This window comes from Parastagonospora nodorum (genome assembly GCF_000146915.1).
Source record: "Parastagonospora nodorum SN15 chromosome Unknown scaffold_31, whole genome shotgun sequence".
Taxonomy (NCBI): Eukaryota; Fungi; Ascomycota; class Dothideomycetes; order Pleosporales; family Phaeosphaeriaceae; genus Parastagonospora; species Parastagonospora nodorum.
In genome coordinates this window covers 49321-71194 of record NW_001884579.1, presented here as the reverse complement: position 1 = coordinate 71194, position 21874 = coordinate 49321, and the positions used below count along the sequence as shown (strand labels likewise).

Here is a 21874-nt window from a genome sequence, read left to right as displayed (position 1 = left end):
AGGCTGGGGAATCTGCGAGTCTTTCACTGCTCAGTGGCGAAATCGCGTTCACTCTCCCGTGCCAAAGCTTTCCCTACCCTCGAAAGAAAAGTGAAGAGCGTACCGCAGATTCTTTCCATTCCCGCAGGCTCAGGAGTATATAAGCCATGACTTCTTTGTTATATAATTTCCATCTTCAACCGAGACTATTCAACCCACGCTACAGCTAATCTTTCAGAATGTCTACTCCCGAATCTCTCGAGGACATTCTGCGCCGACGCGCAACGTCTCAAGCTACTAACACAGCTCCTGGAATGATGGGCATGGAGGACGTGATCGAGATCGCCCCTTGTACGTTGATAGCCCTGAGTAACACGACCATCACTGACACAGCACAGACGAGCCCTGGTGTGCGCTTGTCCAAGAGTCGCGTAACATGGAGTTAGCCATGGGTAACAGCAACACGGAAGCCACCGAAGCCACAAACGCTCGGAGTAAGCCTACCTTCCAGTAATTCATGTGAGTACAAGACACTGACAAGCAATTACAGTACGCAACAAACACCGCAGTATATTGGAGCAGCTCCTCCAGGGCAAGGAGATCATGGAGAAGCTCAAGGAAGAAACTGCTCAGTCAGTGAAAGAACTCCAGCACGAAATCGACGTCGCCGCTCGTGGCGTCAAAGACCGCGAGGAAGCGCTTGCGCGGTACGCAACCGGCTGGAGATCCACAGTTCAGAAGCTGAGAAGGAGCTCGAAGCCTGAAGTCTTGTGCATGGAGGTCGACAGTCACAAGACCGTCATCCGCTCGCTGGAGCGCATTCAGCGGCTGGTCAGGGACAACGAGGCAGCGAGGCAGCCGGCCATGGAGCGTGAACTTGCTGAGAACCTAAAAGCCGTGGAGAAGTACGAAGACTACATTCAACTTCGAGGGTTGACGCCGGGAGGCATGACGTCTGTGCAACTGCGCTGAGTGAAATAGTAATTAATCTTTGTCGACTGGGGGCAGTGTATTGACAAGTGCGCTTAACTTCAATTCAATCTCCCATCTAAACTACTCACTCATATACCATCCCGCACCACCACAACTGATCCTTACGGCTACAAGAATAACGGTTCCAGTCACGCCGGAGCCTACAACGGCTTCATCGATGGCTATGATTATCCTCGCCAATCTTCGGTCTTGATGGCCAAGAGACAAGACTTGTATTGGGTGTTTTGTTTCAAGGTAAGAAGTCTGGGCTGGAGCACAGGAAGACACTAAGTGCTTTAGGCGTTGAGAAAAGTGGATTGAATACAAAATATGTGTGCGCATTGCTTTAGCTTGAGTGATACTTCGACTTTGTATTCGCCAGCCTACTGCATACTTTAAATCTAAGGCCTACATCAAGGGGATATCGTCTCTACGATCGTGCTCGACATGCTTCGTTAGCACCCTCATCTGCACTGCCGTAAGTGAGTTTGTATGAACCTGAATGCGAGCCCGGCCTGAACGGCTCTCGTAGCCGAGCTCGTCGAGCTAGTCGACGAGAGTAGGTCGTCATGGCTTTCCTCGTCTAGGACGTTCATGTAGGACAGACTGCAATTACAATGGATTCAACTGGCCAGAGCACGTATACCTTTACATTGAGGACTAGAAAAACAAAGAATGCTAGTACTGGTACCTTTTCGCACATGTCAGGTTGCAGCAGTTCGGAAAAGACTTGTTCTAATATCAGTGTTGCAGACGTACGCCAGTGATAGGAATGATTGAATTCCGCTCGTACATAGTAGTAGCCAAGAACCTCAACCCCAGCGCGTATGCATTGAGCCATTGGATGAACGTCCCCAGGAAACTACAGCGCAAGGTGTTTCGCAAGTATTTGACTGTACAAGTGCCGCCCTTGGCTTGCATCATTGCATCCCACGCGACATCAATCCGTCTCTGAAAGACAGATTGCGGGACTGTCTCGGCTTCACCCGCAATGAGGCTGCAGCCCCAGAGACGTCGTCATCGTGGAGGTCCATTGTGCAGGGTCCTGATGGTCTGTTAATCGTCGATCCATGGCTGACTCGAGGCGAACACCGGTCTGACTACGGATCATTGCTCGGGCAGATTCGAGAGTAAGCCTTGGCGTGGCTGACATGCTCGTTATGATTTGTGAACGACGCATACGAGGCAGAGGTGGCTGTGACGTTGCGCGTCTGCATAAGAGGCTTTCTGAACGATTCGAATGGTCCGGGGCGACTCCGTGGAAACATACTGAAGCAAGTGTTCTGAGACGATTGGTTTACTAGCGGAGTTGGCAGAGTGCGAAAGTGCGAAGATGCTAGTAAGCTCAAGTGACATGTCAGAAGCGCGTTGCAGGAGCCGAGAAGGGCAATATGCCATTGAATGATAGACACAAGTATACGTTATGTATGATTATTTGGTGAAGGTCCTTGTCAGTGACTTCACCAGACGGCCAAATGGGGTAGGTACACACCTGTCAGTGCTGACCGTGCGATGTTGTTTAGATAGAAGACAGGTCCTTCTTTTCCGACCGTCGGAGCGTTATCAACTATGCTACTCCCTGTGTTACTGGCCAAGCAACGAAATGCCTTGTTGATGTGTGTAGGTGTTTGAACTGCTGGAACTGCTTGGAAGACCGTGTTCACTCAAGACAGTCACACAGCTCTGGTGAGACAGATTTGACAAAGCCGGTACCTGAGTATCTGCTCGATACATTGAATAATTTTCAAGCCAGACCCGACATATTGCGGTGTACACCGTGCAACTTGAGGCTTACGATTATACCATTGGCACATTTAGCGCTAATAAACAGTGGAGAGCATCCCCGCAGATCAAGGCCAACAAGTCAAGTCCGAACCCTAGCTGGGAATTGTTCCATGCATACGCGTTTGTTGTGTGATGGGTTCGCCGTTGTCGATCGCTGACAGGCTGTCCTTTTTGAATTTTTCCGACGATACTGTGATTGGTGACGCGCTGATCGTCGGGTGGACATGCTTGTTGCGGCAACTTTGGAAGGTTCAAATATTGTAACAAGAGAGATAGAAGTCGTGCTATGTGCAAGGAAAGGAAAGGAAAGGAGTGCAACTCAAGTTGCACTTTTTGCCTGTTGGCGACTTGAATTTCGAACGCTGTGGCTTCGAGTCATGGTGAGCCGAGATGGTATGCAGGCAGGCGGAGGATAGCAGCACGGATCGTCAGACGCCGATTGATTCAGGCGGACTCCGGACGGTCATGGCAAAGATACTGTGGACTGGTTGCGTATGAGATGTAGGTGTGGGGACGAGGAGCGCGCGAGTCGGCGGCACAGTTGCAACAATGTGTTGTGGGGGAGCAAATCGCCAGGGTCCAGGCAAGCATTGTTGCAACACTTCCGGGCAGGGCAAGCACCATCGGTCAGCTAATAACAAACCGACGAACAGACAGGATACATGACTTTCCCAGATGTACAGTGACTCAGGTATATTTCCTCTTTCTGAATATGCTGAATTGTGATCTTCAACGTACACAGGGTGATGTGGAGAGCGCCCTGCTGGCGACAGTGACATGCTTGATTCCCACTGCCTGCGCTTCACGACGCCATTGCATTCCTCCCAAGAGCACCAGGGCGAAAAAGGCACACACAGCTCGTGATGCAAATCCGTTTGGGCGTAGTAGGTACATTATGTACTATGACATTTTGCAGCCGTGTGCTAACTTAGGAAGTCGCTAACAGGCTGCGTGATTTTCGCCATTGGAGCGCGACTTTGGCGCTTCACACGCAGCAACACAACTGCGCCGCTATACTGATTGTCGTCGTTCGCTGTACGTGATGTCGTGCGTGATGCCATGGAAAGCAAGGCATAGAGATCTGGACGCAGATGGTATCATGCTGCCGCACTGCAATGCTGCAGATCATCCAGTCGGCTGGCTACACAACATCGCGAACGGCAAATGCATTGAAGGAGGCTGTGGGCTGGGCAGACGCATCATGAGCTCTACACCCTCCCTTCACGACAAGCTGCGTGGGGTGGTTCGTGATCGTGTTGCTGCTCCCCCCTCGATCCTCTGCCGCGCTCAGCGAAACGCACGGTTAGCCGCAAGAGGGCTTACTTCCGGCAGTCTAACTGTAGTGCTGAAGGTAAAACAATGGTACACCGGAACATTCAATAGCCTGTTAAGGACGAGGATTGAAGACGATATTTTCTGAGCTATCATAGCGCCAAATACCAACTACTGAGTTTACATTTCGTATGACAATTCCGTGATGCTAGTGTTGCAGCAATCGCCACAAAAAGCAGCCATGAGAACGACATGAAGTGGGAGAACCCGAACAGCTACCTCCAAGATGTGCAGTAGCCATAGATGGACATGACCGTAGTGCATGCCGAGCGATACGATTGATCAATCAGCGTCGATGAAATCTCTGCCTGCAGGGCGGCGCATGGGTCTTCACCGGATTGGTGGAGGCAGCATCGAGCTTTGCACTTGCGCATAGGCCCTGCAGCGGAGGACGTCACTTCGGCGTTTCCAAGGTGCGACACTGCAATGCCATCCTGGCCGTTAGCGAGCAACCATGACAATTCAGGTACCTGTCGCTCAGCCAGGACGTGAATGAAGATGAGCTGAATTCTAAATTCTGATTTTTGTCATTTGGTCCGATGATTGCAACACCGAAAGCACTGTCTATAGTTTTGGAAGTACTCCACATAACCAACCCAGGTGCAAGAACACCACCCACACATATGTACGTAGATCTGCTTCTCAGACTAATCGTCGAGCACAGCAAATTTGTAGTACGGCCACGAACACAAGATAAACGAATGGTTCGGGCCAGGTTAGAATATACACAGGCGACCGAGGTCGAAATGGTAGCCAGGTGGCTAGGAGAAGATAGTAATGAAGTCTGGTACGAGTGTCGGTCGCATCTTGCACCAGCAGCGTCGTAAATCATAGCGTCATCAAAGGGGAAGAAGCAACAGTAGCTTCGACACCCTCGCAGGCGTCTAGAACCAGTTGTTGGGATAAGAAAGCTCGAATCCAGTCAAACCGCCAAAGGAGCCCGTGCTCTGTTCTATAGGCCATGGATCAATAGAGATATTATCTTCAAGACCAGTAGGCATAGCGATTGCAGCCGTCTCGGTGAAATCCGTCACTCCAGTGCCGGGGGGCATAGAGGTTGGGGTCGCAGTCAAGCCTTTGGTGAAGTCTGACTCAAGACCTTGGACTTGCGGGAGAGAGGCCGCTGGCATTGAGCCAGGGGCAATGAAGTTGCTGCCAGGGGTAGAGCTGTTGAGACGATACACGGGGCTGTCCTCCCAGAACAAAGTCTCACTCCCAGTAGACTGCGTTGGCTTGAGCTCCAGATCGCCAAACGGATTTGGCTCTCCAATCTCGGAATGAACAGAAGAAGCAGCTGTAAGACCAGGTCCACTCTGTTTTGATTCGCCGCTGTGGGATATTGGCTGCGTGAACGTATCCGTAAACTTGCTTGGGTCGAGAGGAAGATCGCCAGCGGACCAAACCGGGTTGAAACCAGCCGAAGGTATAGACCAGTCGTTGTCATAGTTGGGCAGACAATCTTGGGAGGGCGAAGTGGACAGACTGCCAAAGTTGAACATACCATTCACAGGGGTCAAAGTGGTATGAGCCCAAGGCCATTGCTGGGTAGGGAACGAGTCGCTCACGTTGCTGCCGGGCGAGTTGCCGTCCTGGTTGAAGAGAGTGCTTTGACTGGCGAACATTTGATCCTGGAATGCATTCGCGTCAAGGTTACTAGCCATGGTTGTGGACGGAACATCCTCAGCTGAGCTCTGAGCAGAGCCAAACATTGTGTAGAAATCGTTGTTCGACAACGACAGTGTGTCCATGGAGCGCGTAGCCTGCGGCTCTGGCTTGCTGTTGTTGTAGCTGCTGCCATGCTGGGTCAATGCAGCGAATGCCGAATGGCCGTGCAGCGTGTGCGGTCGCGGGATCTTGTAGGGCGCGCCGGAGACGTGTGCAGTGTTGTTGTTCCGATGGCATGGCTTGTGATGACCATTCGCAAAGACAGTCAAATGGCTTTCCGAGTGCGCAGTGGCCAGCTTGGGTTTGGCACGGGCATCGTGAAGCGTCTGTTTGCTTGTGTCGAGCTTGAGATCAAGGCTCTCCTTGGTGGTTCCGCAGAGACATTTCCCACCTGAATGGCACTGACAGCGGCTGTCGTGAGCTGCAAAAGAGTCAGGGCTGTCGTGAACATTCAGGTCATGTGTTAGCTCACCCTTCGCGTCGCCCTTGTCTTTGAGCTTGTCCTTGTCTTTCTTGTCGCCACAGTCGCACTTGGCGTGGTGAGACTTGGACTTGCGCGCACCGCGACAGTGCTCGCATTGCTTGACGGGGCGACCCTTGGGGTTGATGTGGTGCAGCTCGCGATCTACAAAGCCAAAGTTAGTCCATGGTTGACACCGCCTCAGTGAAGTGCCATACCAGCGTGGTTGCAGCCGCTCACTCGATGACCCTTGATGCAGGACGAGCAAGCCCATTTTTCGCCATCGATGACAGGCATACCGGGACGGTTACGGCCGAAAGCGGTCGTCGCAGGTGGCTCGAGGCGGGCGAACGGATTGGCGTCGCGAAGCACGCAGCTAGACGAGCAAAGAAAATAAAATAGACGGCGTCGCACGCACGGTGGTCGCCGTCGGCTAAAGATACAGTGTTGAAGAAGAGTATGGGAAAGTAACAAAGGCAAATGGCAGAGGGTATCTTGAGCAATGGGAATATGCTAGATGGTGACCGTGAACGCCGGGAAGTAGACCGAGGACGACAGCGTGAAGAGTGGAGAGTGGAGAGAGTATCAGGGGGGGTCCGAGCGGCCGAAGAGCGGCGCTGGCCAAAAAGCGTTCAACGGATCTCCTGAGAGACGGCCAAAACTACGGTACGTGAGGATATCCTGGGGGTGAGGTGGTGATGGAGAAAGAGCGAGCGGGAGCAACGGGTTAAGAGGGCAGGCGCTCGGTGCGCGCCCGCGGGTGATTGGCTGGGGCTTTAGCGTCATCGGCAAATGCGCACGGGCTCTTCTTAGCTCGAGGGAAGGCGCGATCAGCCACGGATCCCTGCCTGGCAAATCCCACGTCGTTTAGGTTGCGCTGTCTGCATCCCTCACCGCATGCCCGCGCCGATGACTGACGAGACGAGCAGTCCCGTGTGCACTCCGCAGGCCCGTAGCCGTGCTAGCTGTATGACTTGCAGCCTCCTGGCTGGGTGGTAGCCACACTCTGCTCGTGCTTCTGCTTGCCTTCACACAAGCTCGAGCTTCGGCGCCCCGTTGCGGAACCACTCCGTCTGCCACGGGCGCCCTCCAGCTCCGTCCAACCGCATGGACTCTGGACATCTGTGTCACTATCGCCAGAGCTCAGCGCCGTTGCCAAGGAAGGATCGCTATTGTGTGCATCTGTAGCGTCTGCTACACCAATTTGCGGCACGGCACGGGCGATACTCTCAGGTTCAGGTACTCTGTCTTTGTCTATCGTAAGTAGGCTTGGGTTGCGACGGCCTTGGTCAGATACTAGATTTGTGGAAGAATGTGCTCTGGATTCCTGCGACGACTGCTTATGGGGCCTTTGTGCTGCAGAGGGCCTTCGAGTCTCACGTCTCTGGAGCGCTGGTCAAGCTCACTGTCAACGGTTGGCATTTGTCCAGCTCGAAAAACTCCGCATTCAACATGTTTGGTCTGTGAGGTACAGATTTGCATGAAGCTTCACGCTACCAAGAAGCCGTGCGGAAGGCAATTCTCACACTTTTGCCGGTTCCTTTCTTCACAATATATCGACACGTATGCTCCATGCTCGGCGTATAGACTAGAGACCGGACTTCAGGCACGTCTCGCACCATGTAAATTGGCAGATCGGCATGCAGTAAAACAGCACATGTCGCGTTGCAGCAAGTGGTGGTTGGAAGACTCGCCATGTTCCGAGGACACCTGCAACGACACCTTCAGGGTCGCTACCACAAGTGGAGCAGCGCACACGTGCATTCTAGCAGGAGCACGTTGATGAATCGAAAAACGACGCGTGAAGTAGAAAACTGCGACATTGCCTCCCCGTAACTTTGCACCAGTGCCTCCGGAATTGATGATGGTCCGAAAAGGTACTTGCGACGGCCAGACAGATAATCCGAACAGCGACTTCAACGTCACCATTCAGAACGTAGCGCGCAACACTCCAAACACAAGCAATGTCACGAGTTGAGATGGTAGTATATCCGCCATGTCGTTTCTTGGTCGCTTCTTATTCTTTCGGGAATCTGCATCTGGTCCTGCCTTGTGCCGCGCTAGCACAGAATTCGCAAAGTGTAGCATGCGCAAAACCTCCCTCGGCCGTTGCTCACCATCACGCTTCAACATCTTATCGCTTCGCACCTCACCACGCGCGCACGCGTAATCGCCCCCAAACCTCGCGCAAGAATCGCCGACGCGTCTTTCAGCTTCTGCCACGGCTTTGAAGCGCGCCGACATGTCTTCCAACTACCCCGACCCCAACGCGCAGATGAGCGGAGCTCCGGGCGCATACGTCAATCACAATGAGGCGCAACCCACCCAGCAGCAGCAACAGCACATGTCCGACCCGGAGCTGCGCTTGCAAGAAAATCTGCAACAGCTTCGGGAAGGCGGCGATATGATGCACTCAGGAAACCAACAGCAGCCCCAGTACCAGCAACTGGCACAGATGCCTCCTTCGATGGGCGCGCACCAGCACTTCCAGTCGCCCGCGCGCCCTACACATTCTCCCCAGCAGATGGCGCATGCAGTCATGAGCTTGGAAGGACAGCACGACGCATACGATCCCAACGATCCAAGTCGCAAGCGATCCAAGGTGTCCCGCGCTTGCGACGAGTGCCGGCGGAAGAAGGTGCGCAATGCTCCCAGCGTGCTGGCACAGTCTGCTAACAAGAACAGATACGGTGTGATGCGACAAGCGAGAATGGACCAGAATCTTGCTCCAGTTGTAAGAGAACAGGAGCGCGATGTCAATTTAGTCGACAACCCATGAAGAGAGGTCCGAGCAAAGGGTATATTGCCTTACCTACACGATCTCGCAGTCACTTTAGATGTCTACGATGCGCTAGAAACTTCATGCTGACCATGTATGCAGGTACATCAAAGAGCTCGCGGATAGACTTAATTCGCTCGAAAGCCAGATACAACACCCTCCAAACTCATCTACCAATTTCGACTTCGGAAGCATGAGCGATCAAAACTTTGCCAATAACCAAAGTCCACCCCAGTTCACACGAAAGCGAACTCATTCTATGACCGAAGATTTTCAAGACGTGTTCGCTCGGCCTAGCTGGTCAGGCCAGGATCGTGGTAATTGCCATCCAACCGAGCGAGACATGCTCTCCCTGCTGACTGCCCAAGAACCTCAATTGAATGGCAATCGTCGTACCTCTTTTGGCGAAATGAGCTTGATTGGCAGTCTTGTTACGGGGTCCAATGAAGATATCCTCAAGGCGTAGGTTTTGAAGCTACTTTCATTCCAGGAAACGTGCTAAGTGGCTCAGATATGCGACCGTCATACACCCTACGCTTCCCATCCTTCCTCATGATTCATCAGCGCTTAATCGTCTTACTCACTGTCCTCCAAAGCTACGCGAGGCATTCTTCCTTTCTCTGGAAGGCTGTATTCGTTCTATCGCACCAAGGGCGCTCCCGCAGACTGAGCTCAGTCTGAACGAACTTTTACATTCATGTGTCAAAGCAGTCGATCTTGCGAAAAACACACTTCACGATGCGGACGATTCTCGACAATTTTACAACAGTTTGGTATACTGCCAGACACTCATCCTTCTAGCGCTTGCATCAGACCGTCCCGGACCGGCCACTGTATGCAGCATAGCTCAACTACTCGGCCAGCTAGCCGGTTGCATCAGTGATGCAGGACTCAATGATTCGCAAACGTTGAACAAGTTCAAAGAACAGGATCGGGAGGTGTACTTGACGGCGCGCCGCGTCTTCTGGACCGCGTTCATCCTGGACCGTTTTCACGCGTCTAGTCACAGCAAAGATATCATGCTTCCATTACAGTCAGGCGGTCTATCACGCGACGACCATTCCGCGTTGGGCGGCGATGTTGGCTATCATCTTGCTCGTGAGTCAATTTAAACATGAAGCTCAACTTTGCATCTAACGACAATTAGGTGCAGCGGAAATCGTAGGCCAGATCGCTTTCCTTAAGCGGGCCGGCAACGTGCCAAATATTGATCCGGCCTCGCCCTTTGCTTTCTCTTCGGTCAATGCGACGTCACCTCAAGCTATCTACCTCAATGGACAACTTACTAGCTTCCGCGAGTCTATTATTATCACCGATTTAGTCGACAGCTCGCCCCCCTATCTTGCTTATCAGTACTTGCGGCTCGTTGCAGCACGGTTCTATTCCGATACCACGCAGTCTAGTGACCTTCTCAATATCACTAGGGAACTACTGAACCGACTTGCGAATGGGGCGATAACCCCTTTGCATCACGTCTTTGCAGGTCTCGTCGCGACATCTCTCTCTGAGTTGTCCGATAGAATGGAAACCCAGGCTGATGCTCATGCCAGCATGAAGGATATGAGTGATGCTTTGAATAATGGCCACATCATTCATCGAAGTCTGGACGGAATAGGCTGGGACGTGGCGCTCCAGGACCTCTTGCACCAGAAAAGAGCCGCCTCGCCAGCACCGGAAACTTCGGAACAAACTAGTTCTGCCTTGCAACCGAACATGGCTGGGCTTCAGCATCTAGCCGCCGCAGCTGTGGGAGAACGTGAAGGTGCTGATCCTCGACCGGTCAGTAGCGGTGGTGGTAATGGGACAGTGTCTCAACAGTCGAAGATTGAGCACGACTTATCAGCTGCTATGGCTGCCGCCAACGAAGCCGCGAAGGCTCAGGCGACCGCAGCAGCTGCCCAACAGCTCTCTGCCTCTCCGAGCACCAATAATGCCGGCAACACGTTCGATCCAAGTGGGTTGACAAAAGACTGGTCGTGACGATAAGTCACGATCGTTCTCGCCCATCCCACCCTACCATTTCTGCACATGATTTGCATCATGATCTAACACATGTACTCTTCCAGATCTTACTTCTTTCGATGGAGCCACAGATCATCTTCGGATTGACTCTCTTGATCTCGGCCTGCCGTCGGTGCCGCCGAAACCGGAGCAGAGCAGTGCCGCGGTTGACCATCCTTTCATACACATGTTGCGCGAACACAATTCATCGCAGGGTGACGTTCCAAAGCCATCACCGCAAACGTAATGGCGCTGAAGTATTCGGGGAAACGGAAGCTTGTTTTTCTTAGTTTATACCCCTCGCTGTTTCACATGCTGTTATCACGACAGCTTGCGCGTTTCTCTCGCAGTTTTGGTTTTCTAGTCGTACACCACTATCGAATCAAGAATCTCTTGGCTACCATGCTATTGCGTCATATGCTATTGTCGGACTCATAACAAGGCTTTCGTGGGCACCAGCTGTGCTGTGCCCGAATGATAGAAATTATTTCCGCTTTCGGGGCTGACTTCAAACCATGGTTCGGATGCTCACGCTAGCTGTGTTGTCATGAGTGACACCTCGGGATCTGCTGGCGATCTTGGAACTAATGATACCACTCTAACCACTATCTAGGAAAGACGGTGAGCATCAAGGTTTGGTGTCATGTCGACATTAAGCTTTGCTAAGCTTTTGTTAGGGTCCGCTTAGGGTCTGCTGAGGCATGGGATTCGCGGTCGCCGGAGATGCCTCATTCGGTAGCCTCAACATGCTCACAGTCTTGTGATCGTGACCTTGCAAATTCGACCATAACTAATCTCAGAATGACAGATTGTAGATTGGAGTCTCGTACACTGAGTCGAGTGATCAGCTAGAATGAATGCCTGTTGATGAACGGGAAGATTACGTCACTAGCAAGTATTGCCGTCGTTGTGAATAGTGATCGTGCGATAGCCGCATGATTACTGAAATCATGACTCGAAGAACTTTCCATAGATACAAGCGCTGTTTGGGGTTGTGGTGAACATGGCGCGAGGTGGCAATGACGCACGACCCCAGAAGAGTTACGCGCTAAGGCACCCCTCTACGCGTCAACGCGACTTGAACACGATCAAGTACCTAACCACGTCAACCATGACGCCACAGACAAGAAATAGTAACAAAGATGCGAACTTTAAAGTCTACTACGCGAAGAAAGTACCGAAGCAGGTTTACTTCCCACATCGACGCAAGACAGTGCGCCGACCGGACGGCGTTGGAAAAGATGTTGCGGATAAGAGGCAAACGCGTTTTTTACCGGACAAGATGAAGATCCCGAGAGTCAACACTGTGCAAGACTCTGATGAAGAGGAAGGTGAAGATCTAGAAGAGGGTGGAGTGGCGATCAATGGACAAGCAGGACTCGAGCAGAAGGACGACCAACGGAGCCACGGCAAGATGCCGACAAATCGAGGGAGGAAGAGACGTAGCGATGTTTTGGAAGCAGGAAATGAGGCCGGAGATCATTCCAGCGTACCATCACCAAAGCGAAGGCGGAAAGCAGCGCCAAATTCGACTCGCCGTTCGAGGCCACTCAAAGCCGAGTCTGAGGATGACGACGATACCACAACTGCGTCGGCTAGGGGGAAGGTGGACAGGAGCCGCAGACTGAGGAGACAGTCTACCATGACTCAATTAGTGGATGGTAGAAGACCTTTGTCCGATGCAGAAGAGCCTGATTTCAAGCCGGTGAAGCGAAGCCCTCGATTAAGCTGGGGTGGGCAGAGCAAGAAAGCAAAAGACGAAAGGCAGCGGACATTGACACAGATGGTCCCTGGCATGAAGCCGACAGAGGAACTGTCGGATGCTGATCTAGAGGAGGAAATCGCGGATGCAAAGGCGGAAGAGAGAGAAAGCCAGGCGTATGGCGAGGCGATTGCTGCCCGTCTTGCTCGAGGGGGATCGGTTCAAGAGGAGGAGGACGACGCTACAAGGGCGGACACAGAGGTGCCGGCTTCGCTTGAGGGTGTTTCGAAGACAGGTAGCACGAACGACCACGAAGCAGACGTTAACGACCAATCGCTCAATGTGCCTTCGACTGTTGTGCACTCATTTGAGCATCGCATAGATGAAGAAGACGAAGGAAGTTATGAACCCACGCAGTTCATCGATGCTCCAGTCACGAGGACAAGACGAAGCCCCCGATGGGCATCTAGGAAGAAGCAAGGCGTGTCGCCAACAGTCGAGGCATCTGTGACAGCTTCACGAAGCACACGGAAATTCAAGTTTGGCCTACTCTCTACCCCCGAGAAGCGTCGCATCCGGGAGATCCCATCCTCACAGTCACCGGCCGACTCACCGCTATCGACTCAGGTCACACCTTCTAAAAAGGATCGATCACCACTCAAGGAGCGATCCAACGAGGTCCAAGGAATGGATACACCCTCCAAACGCAGAAAAGTAACTTTCCGAGAACCCACCAAAACCCCTGGACCCCCGCCGACTCTGAGGAAGTTCAAGAGTACTATTAAGGACTCGGAGGATGAGGATGAGGACGAGGATGATGAACTTCTCGAGACGGATGAGAACCCTAACAGTGGTCGTGTCAGTGCGCACACACAAGCGCTGATCCATGATATAGACAACACCGCCCACGGTAGAAATGTGGGAAGCGAGACACAAGCAATGTTGGAACAGATTGACGAGGCATGTGCCTATGCGCATGATGACGGGTATGCCCGCGAATTGCCGGAGGGGCTACAGGAGTCCACGCGGTCCATAATACAGCACGACCCGTCGCCTGAGCTTGGAGAAAGAATACGAGACCACGCGAGCAACCACGCAGAAGAATCACAAGACGCACGTCCACCATATCGTTCAGCGCATTCCGGTATCAAAGAGGAATACTGGACCGATGTAGAAATGCTTGACCTCACTACACAAAACCCGACATTGCAGGTAGATATGCCCATGGCCCATGATGCAGGTCTTGCCGACGACAGTATATCTACAGCCGACGAACAAGTACCCTCCTCGCCACCAATTGTACAGCAACAAGGCGGAGACGCCCGTTCTTCCACGCACATGGTCATTATGGACTCGTCGGATGAAGAAGAAGACGATATAAACCTAACACCGCCGCGCAAGAGCACATCTTGTGCGCCACAGCCTTCTTCTCCTGCTTTCCAACAATCTACAGATCTTGATGAGCAACTGGTACAAGTGCCCCGCTCCCCACCCGCTCATCATGATACTCAACAATCACACTCGAGCAAGGCCGAGCAGCAGTTGCACAACGAATGGTTCTCGTACTCGCAATATGTCAATTCACGCCCACCAGCGTCATCCAGCATGCATGTATCTCACGACAAGTTCAGTTACCATGCCACACCTAAGCCCCCGCGCCCTCTTGCGCCGCCCCAAACATCGGGCCATTTCATGAGCCAAGCAACTACAGTAGACGAAGTGACGCCCAGAAAAACCAGGACGCAGCGCACATATAGTGCGAATACGACGCCGCATAAGATCGCCAGCTCCCAGCTTGCCATCTCACCAAGTAAGCCGCCGTCGTTGTTCATACCCAGCAGTTTTCCTAGCCCAACGAAAGCTAGGATGGAGGAATGGAGCAGTCCTGTCCTCGGACACACGCAGATGACGTATGGGGGCGGTGGAAGCTTGGATGATTTTAGCATCCCGCCTCTTCCTCCTGTTGAGGATGACTGGATGGATGGGTAGATGCAGCATCCCTAGGATAGAATGAAATAGTTGGATACGTTAAATGTGACATTCTATCTAAACAAGTTCGAAATATGAACTCTGTATTAGTCCACGGACTAGAACCGTGGGGATCAAGACGCCGCGAAGCGTTGGGAGCAAAGAGAACTTCGTGCAGCCGGACTTGAAATCTCGCGACTTCAAGTCCGGCTGCAAGCACGAAGAGTTCACGCAGTATGTGGTGGTGCCAACGGTGTCACGGGCAGCTGCAGTGGATTTGGGTTGGCACGTTCTAACAAGACACGTAGGGGTTGTGGTGGGCGTGGGTAGAGCGATTGCGTTATGGCGCGGAGGATGATGTGTGAAAGAGAAGGTAAGAGGGGAGGAAGTGGGAAGCTGGAGGAGCTCGCTTAGCAGGATGAGTCAGCTAGACCCTGCTTTCACCGTCACGATGACACTTCAAACGTTGTTCTGTAATGTTTTGTGCATCGCTATCAAAAGTGCCTATACTAGTACATCTCCAACATATGGTCAATTATATCATGAAAACACCCAAAACACCCAAAACACCTGTAAATGCCACTCAACATGCCAAAACAACACTAATCGATCTTGAGCGCCTCAACACCGGTCATCTGCAACCTCCCCATCAGTCCCTTGACCACATTACACGACTTCTCCCTATCTTGATCGACATCCTCCATCCACATGCGCATCTTGCCCAGCATGTCCTTTCCATCGCCCCTCTTACCACCTTCCTTGATATTCGTGAAAAACATCCTCCTCTTCCTGTCATCCAGCTTCTCCCACTCAGGCGTGCCAGCACTCCTTTCCACGTTGGGATCCAGATACTTGACAAAAGAGATGAAGTAGTCACTGATCTCGTTCTTGCGGCGCACCATTACCTGTCCGACTGTGCCCGCGTGTTTGGTTCCGTAGCCGTTCTCAATGTCCTCGCCCCACATCACGTCCCATTGGTATTGGTAGGTGGGGACGGACGGCGGGTTGTACTTGGACATGGCGTTGGAGGCGAGGTACGTGGGACAGATGTAGCGGATGCCGCCTTGTGCCTTGGCGACGGCGTCCCACCAGCGGCCGCTGTCACGCCAGTGGCGGTCATTCGGGAATGTCTTGACAAGGAGTGTGAGGTCGTCGTCGGTAAGGAGGGGGTAGTGGTCCTTGAGATACGTTCTAAAGTCGTCTTCGGTGTCGGTGTCTTTCTTGACTTGGTCGCTGCCTTCGTTGGAAGTGAATCCGATGATCGTGGGTACTTTGGCATAACGGTCGTTCATGATAGCAGCGGGAGCACCCTCGGTCCATCCTCGAGTACCCTTTGGTTCCGTTGTGGGTGCCCACATCCAGCGCGGTGGTGTGCTGCGGTCGGGAAAGTTCATGGGGTAATTCTCGTAGTAGAGATCTCCTGGACTTGACTTGCGTATACACTCGATGTTGTCGCATTCGAGGCCAGAGGCAACTTCGCTGTAGAACTTCTCAGCTTGCTCGGGTGTGAAGAAGGTAGGACTCGCAGGGCTCTGTGCAATAGCGCCATGGAAAAGTGGCTTCCTTCCTGTCCCAGGGACGGCGACATGATGGTCTCCCTCATTGCCAGTGAGCTGCAGCAGCACCGAGGCTCCACCTGCACTTGTCCCCATGGTGACCACATGGTCTGGGTTGCCACCAAAGTACCGAATGTACTTCTGTACCCACTCCAAGGACGCTCTCTGGTCCCTCAGCGCGTTGTTGTAGTCGCCCGTTTTTCGCAATCTGTTCTCCGGATAGGAAACCGTAGATGCCCGTTCCTGTAGTACATGGTCACGACAACGATGCCCTTGTCGAGCTTCCCATTGACGCCGCGCTCTCGCCGACTCTTCTCCACCATTTCTCCTCCATTGCTCCTGCCCTGGGAGATGGAAACCGCCGCCGGGGATGTTGACCCAGTACGGGCAAATCATCGCCAGCTTCTGCATCAATGGGCGTAAATACGTTCAAGCTGAGACAGTCCTCGGTATATCGTGTGTTGATTCCCAATACGTCTTCTCCAGCAACATCGTCTCTGTTCCTTTGTGCCGCATCGATCTTCTGTATGCGTGGACACATGCCCAGTCTCTCCACTCCATACCAGCGGGCCCTCGTTCCTACCCAGTCCGTATGTGCGATTCACAGGCTGCGGACCTCTGAACCGATTCTGTCCTGCCGCACTCGCCGCATACGGTATGTTCCAGTACGTCCGAACCTTGTCCGTGACATTGGGCTTGATCCTCAAGTAGTCAAGAGTGATGATGTTGGGGTCTGACGGGTCTTTCGGCGGTGCGGAGAAGACGGGCGCGGGTTTGGATGTGAGTGGTGGTATCCAATCTGCGCTGGGGCGCAAATCGGGTGCATATAGGAACGCAAATGTAAAAGACAGAATCACAATAGCGGCGAGTCCGAGGATAACGCGCCGGTCAAAGATGAGGCTCGAATTAAGGGCGCGGATGGCCATGCTGGGTGGTTGGAGGGTTTAAGGTGGGCGTCGTGAGGCACGCATCAGGGTCGAGCAGTGTCGCGAGAACGGAAATCCAAGGAGAAAGATTGGCATCCTAATGCTGCACCCTGCCATCTTGATTGACTCTCGCCAGGTCGCAGTTTCCCTGCACGCTTCCACACAGAGTGACGAATGAGGTTAACAGGCGCGGAAATCGGCATGTCTGGCTTGGCGATGACGCGTCGCTTAATTGGAGACACTTGCACAGGGGGCCATGTGCATGGCGGTTCGTGCGCGGGAAGCAACTTACATATCTTTAACGAGTGCCAAGTCTGGAATGCCGTTGCGGGAGACATGGCGAAGCATGGTGGCGCCCGTCTGACATCCCGCCCACTAGCTCCGGACGTGGGCTCCGAGGGCGCGACGACAATCAGCCTCACCCTTCCTTTCATGCTACGACACAACAGAATCGACATGTTGTGATGGAGAAGCCTTCATCATTACACTATGTACACCATCTATACATCTATTTTCGTCCATGTTCAAGGTCCAGCCCGTCTTGTTCGTGTATAAAACCAATCGCTAGAACGCCAATCAATGCGTTGGTCCTCGTGGGACCATGCTCCCAAACACCCATATGGAAAGGGTCAAGAATGACTGGTCTTCTAGTTGACCAAGCGTCTTATATCCTACCACCCTCGACAATCTCGCGTCCGATAAGCTCGAGCTCACCGCTTTCTGCCGTACGTCTGCGTTCAAGAATCCACCGGCCCTCACCGGCTTCATCATGGTCACGCACATATGTGACACTATCTGCCGCGCTTCCCTTCCTCGAATGCCCAGCTCGCCACCCGCTGCCACCCGGCGTAATGGGCGAGGAATTGGAAATTGGTGATACGAGTGCCATGGACGGTCGCCGTGGTCCTGTCGAATTAGACATCGTGGCGGACGGCGACGACAAGGACGTGTCAATGGATGGTGGAGCCGTAGGTCGTTGTGAAGGACTGAATGGCGAAGCAAGCGGTATGCCGAATGGCGACATGGGAAGGGGCATGTTCGCTGGTGATTTGAGAGGGCGCCCGTCAGGGGACATGGGTTGCGCAATATGGGAAGGTGACTGCATACTATGCAGCGCGTGGAGCTGAGCAGTAGACGGCAATGGCGGAATGTTTTTGTTCCGGTCACCATCCGGGCTTGACATGGAGTTATAGTCGCTCGCTGTGAGTGTAGGAGACTCTCGTCTGTCTTTGCCGCTGTCATCTCCGCTGTCATCCTCATCTTCATGGCCAGCGTTCACAGCGTCCATGAGGCCGTCATCGTCGTCTTCATTACCCTCGAAGCCATCCTCAATGTTCGCCGATTCATCACTTTCACGCTCGCTGTCGGTGTGCTCGACCATGCGGTTTCCTGCAGCACTCGAGATTCTGGGCGCAAATTGCATACCCATTGGTGATGAGTTGCGAGGGCTGTTAGCTGTACTTGCAGGTAGGCTTGCAGCACTCCCCCCAAAAGCCCCCTTCCTCAGTTTCATCAACGTTTCGATACTCATGCCCTCTTCTTCCGGCCATTCGTACGGGCTCATCCGAGCAAGTTGTGCTAGTCCAGGGCTTTGTATAGGCTGCTGGCCATCACGGAATTGATTCAAACTGATGAAAGAGTTGCGTGTGCTGTACTCGCTACGCTCCGTGATAGGCGTCAGGTTAGGTTCCCTAACAGCATTCCGCCCGCTAACCGTACGACCTATCCCAGATGGCCCAAAGAAGCCACCCCAAGCATTTGGTGAGTCGCCAACAGCCGAGGCATAGAAGCCAAACTCCTGGCCGTAGAAACCTTCATCGTCGAATGCAAGTGCTTCAGCGTTGGCAGCAGCGATCATCGGATCGTCCTCGAGAGCAGAATCATAGTCGCTATACTCATAATCGTCGACGAAACTAGAGCTCATGCCAAAAACATCATCTTCGGGAGGGAAATTTTGGGTGTCTAGGCTGAAGCGGCTATCATCGGGAACCAGACTTGGACGCGAATCACTCAAAAACGAAACATCGTCAGGTTCAGAGTTTGGCTGACCAACATCGACACTTGCCTTCCGAGTAAACCGTCCAGCAGCTTGAGCGCGAGTGGCTGCATCGGCAAGTGCGCTGTGATATGCATTCATGTTGTTGAAGTCGGGTAACGTATGTGGATGGGCATCGGATGTTTTGTGAGCTAGCGAGGGCTCAGAGACATCTAGATGCCTAGTCATAGTATCATCGTCCGCCTCATAGCCCATCTCGGAGCTCAGTAACCCAGGTTGATGTGACGCTAGGGTATTTGATCCTTGTTCAGTTAGTGGTGGCTTTATTTTGCGGTCGTAAAGTGGACCATTGGGGTCATCGAAAACGCTTTCGTCGAATTCGGCGGGATCTTCGTCCTGGTCTCCAATCAGGCCATCGTCGAAGTACATATCGTCTCCCAGATCAATGTCAGCAGGGCCTTGCTTGGCGCTTGTGTCCAGGCCGCCATGTGAGGAAGTGGCTGGAAGACTTGGATTGTGCTCAGACAGTGCAGACTGGAATTCGCTCTGTTCTGGTATTTGCGTCTCAGCGACAGGAGCATCCAAGCCTTGAGTGTGGTAGAGTGGGGCGAGTAAGTGATTATGCTGCAACTGCTCGTCAGACATTGCAAAGCCTATGGGATTGCCGTTGGTATCGACAGGTGTCTGGATTTGACCCATGGTCGTCAAGTGATTCATTGGGTAGTTCATGTTCGTCTGCAGTGACAGAGATGAGAAATCAAAGTTATTGATCCCTGCATCCATGCTCTGATCACTCAGACCCATGCCACCAAAATCATCCTCCTCGCCAAGCATGGGAATCTCTTCCTCGAAACCGTCGTCCATATCGTAGTCGTCCATTCCATATTCGTCATAGTCGTCCTCGATTGTGTTGGTTGACATGCGAACCTGCTTGGATGCTTTCTCTGCTTCCTTCTTCTTGTGTCTTTCTTCCAGTATCGCCTCTTGGGCAGCATCGCTACCGCCAGAGATCTGGAAGCTGAATCTGGACGCTCTGCTGGTGAAATGCGAAGGTAGGCCTGCAGACTGAAACGAAGGATCATTCATGGACGTGGCTCTCGAGCGAGCAGGAGGCGGTGTTTTTGTCGATTTCCTCTTGCGGGGTGTGACTTCGGCAGAGACGTCCAAGGGATCGGCGGCTTCCTGTACCGGAGAGAGTATGGTTGAGACGGTCTCAGCAGCGTTGAAAGGCGGGAGGGGAGGCGGTGAAGACTTGGACTGCTGAGGTACAGGCGGCAGGTCTTTTAGAAGAAGAGGAGGAGGAGGAGGAGGAGGGGGTGCGATGGAGGGTTCTGGCGGAGGGAATTGTACGGAGTTCCTGGCGAGGAAGTCTGTGTTGACCAGCTGCTCGGCTCTGATGGCAGCTTGCGACTCCTCATAGCTTGTCTCGTCATCGAAATGCTCGTGAAAGACGGGCGTGTGCTCCCGGTCTATCTTTTGGGGGCTGACACGGCCAATCTCCTGCTGCTGCTGTTCACTACCATATGCGTTGTTGTATGAGAAATTCCGGTTGAGCCTGGGGGCGTTGAAGTCGTGAACAATGTGGCCACGAATACTCGGGTCGTAGTTGTCTGGCATTGGGGGAACGACGGACGGCGAGCGGTGAGTGACGAGCGATTCATCGGCCAAGGGGTCCAGCGTCTGGCCTGATCGCCGTCTCATCAAGAGCGACATGGGATTTCTCAGATTGAGCCTGGACTTGGGCTTGGCTGGCGCAGGTGTTGGTGTAGACACAGCCTTGGAGCTGCCCGACAGCTTCTCACCTATGCCGGCCATCAACGACGTCTGCGACCTCGAGAAGGTGGAGTAGCTCGGCGAGATGGTTGAGGGTGCGAGATGTGGCGGAGATTGCGAAGGTGTCTCGAGATAGTGGCCATGTTCGGTTGGCCGCGTGTCGACGGGCGTGTTGGCTGTCATGGGCCGCGCAGAGAGGCTGACATGCGGGCTGGATGGTGCTTGCGTGTGTGTGCTCTGCGGTGGCGGGCGCATGCGGGCGCTGTCTGCATCGATGCTCGTGGCCGGTCGACCTGCAATGGCTGGCGGTCTGCTGTCGGACTGGGGCTTGTCCAGCTTGGAGGCGACGCGGGCGATGGGCGGCAGCTGCGGCGGGTAGGGCGATATGGGCGAGCTCGACGCGTAGCTGGCATTGTCGACGAAGCGCGGGGAGGTGAAGTACTCGGTGCTCTGCGACGGCGATGGCAGCGGGTGGGCGGCGGGACTGATTGAGGGCAGGGGCTCGGGCGCCGCCAGATTCGAGGCAGTGCGCTTTGCGTGGCCAGGTCTCAGATACGAGAACATGTTGGAGGGCGCCATCGCGGGCTTGTAGCTTTGGGCGGTACGGGCGGTACGGGCGGTGCAGGTGGTATAGAGGCGGTATTTGCGGCGACGAACCAGTCGCCAACTACCAGCAGGCGCCGGCGCTGGCAGTGAGGAAGGGTGAAGCTGCCTCTCAGCGAGGCCATGCACCAAAAGTCACCATCACAGGCTCGCAGAAGGCTGCGTGGAGAAAGTTGGCGATGCTTCCGGCGTCGCACAATTTCGGGAGGCCTAGGGCAGCCAAGTCGCGAAGGCGGTAGGCAATTGGCAGGAGCACTCCGGAACGCGTCTCGCAGCAACAGCAGCGTGGGCGTCTCGTGGACAGGAGAGGATGGCTGTGAAGCACGTGCAAGCGTGGTAGTTACACTCGAGGTTGTCAGGTGTCTGTCGATGCGGGC

General features: G+C 53.5%; 9 protein-coding genes across 9 annotated transcripts; 4 read left to right on the top strand and 5 right to left on the bottom strand.

The window, feature by feature from the left end:
• Positions 1-218: 218 nt before the first annotated feature.
• Positions 219-951, top strand: SNOG_14317 (hypothetical protein; the record flags this gene model as incomplete). The annotated part of the gene is made up of 3 exons (XM_001804459.1): positions 219-330; positions 378-473; positions 530-951. 3 exons carry the CDS (start codon positions 219-221, stop codon positions 949-951), a joined length of 630 nt encoding a protein of 209 aa, XP_001804511.1.
• Positions 952-4952: 4001 nt separating this feature from the next.
• On the bottom strand, positions 4953-6490 carry SNOG_14316 (hypothetical protein; the record flags this gene model as incomplete). Its single annotated transcript, XM_001804458.1, has 2 exons — positions 4953-6358; positions 6412-6490. The coding sequence occupies 2 exons, from the start codon at positions 6488-6490 to the stop codon at positions 4953-4955; spliced, it is 1485 nt and encodes a 494-aa protein (XP_001804510.1).
• A 664-nt stretch (positions 6491-7154) lies between these two features.
• Positions 7155-7647, bottom strand: SNOG_14315 (hypothetical protein; the record flags this gene model as incomplete). Its single annotated transcript, XM_001804457.1, has 2 exons — positions 7155-7577; positions 7600-7647. 2 exons carry the CDS (start codon positions 7645-7647, stop codon positions 7155-7157), a joined length of 471 nt encoding a protein of 156 aa, XP_001804509.1.
• Positions 7648-7888: 241 nt separating this feature from the next.
• Positions 7889-8171, top strand: SNOG_14314 (hypothetical protein; the record flags this gene model as incomplete). The annotated part of the gene is made up of 2 exons (XM_001804456.1): positions 7889-7951; positions 8004-8171. The coding sequence occupies 2 exons, from the start codon at positions 7889-7891 to the stop codon at positions 8169-8171; spliced, it is 231 nt and encodes a 76-aa protein (XP_001804508.1).
• Positions 8172-8435: 264 nt separating this feature from the next.
• On the top strand, positions 8436-8972 carry SNOG_14313 (hypothetical protein; the record flags this gene model as incomplete). Its single annotated transcript, XM_001804455.1, has 1 exon — positions 8436-8972. The coding sequence occupies one exon, from the start codon at positions 8436-8438 to the stop codon at positions 8970-8972; it is 537 nt and encodes a 178-aa protein (XP_001804507.1).
• Positions 8973-11976: 3004 nt separating this feature from the next.
• On the top strand, positions 11977-13849 carry SNOG_14312 (hypothetical protein; the record flags this gene model as incomplete). Its single annotated transcript, XM_001804454.1, has 2 exons — positions 11977-13661; positions 13717-13849. The coding sequence occupies 2 exons, from the start codon at positions 11977-11979 to the stop codon at positions 13847-13849; spliced, it is 1818 nt and encodes a 605-aa protein (XP_001804506.1).
• Positions 13850-15245: 1396 nt separating this feature from the next.
• SNOG_14311 (hypothetical protein) lies at positions 15246-17125 on the bottom strand (the record flags this gene model as incomplete). The annotated part of the gene is made up of 4 exons (XM_001804453.1): positions 15246-16407; positions 16452-16543; positions 16585-16722; positions 16763-17125. 4 exons carry the CDS (start codon positions 17123-17125, stop codon positions 15246-15248), a joined length of 1755 nt encoding a protein of 584 aa, XP_001804505.1.
• A 44-nt stretch (positions 17126-17169) lies between these two features.
• On the bottom strand, positions 17170-17583 carry SNOG_14310 (hypothetical protein; the record flags this gene model as incomplete). Its single annotated transcript, XM_001804452.1, has 2 exons — positions 17170-17273; positions 17418-17583. The coding sequence occupies 2 exons, from the start codon at positions 17581-17583 to the stop codon at positions 17170-17172; spliced, it is 270 nt and encodes an 89-aa protein (XP_001804504.1).
• Positions 17584-17789: 206 nt separating this feature from the next.
• Positions 17790-21458, bottom strand: SNOG_14309 (hypothetical protein; the record flags this gene model as incomplete). Its single annotated transcript, XM_001804451.1, has 2 exons — positions 17790-17920; positions 18233-21458. 2 exons carry the CDS (start codon positions 21456-21458, stop codon positions 17790-17792), a joined length of 3357 nt encoding a protein of 1118 aa, XP_001804503.1.
• Positions 21459-21874: the final 416 nt, after the last annotated feature.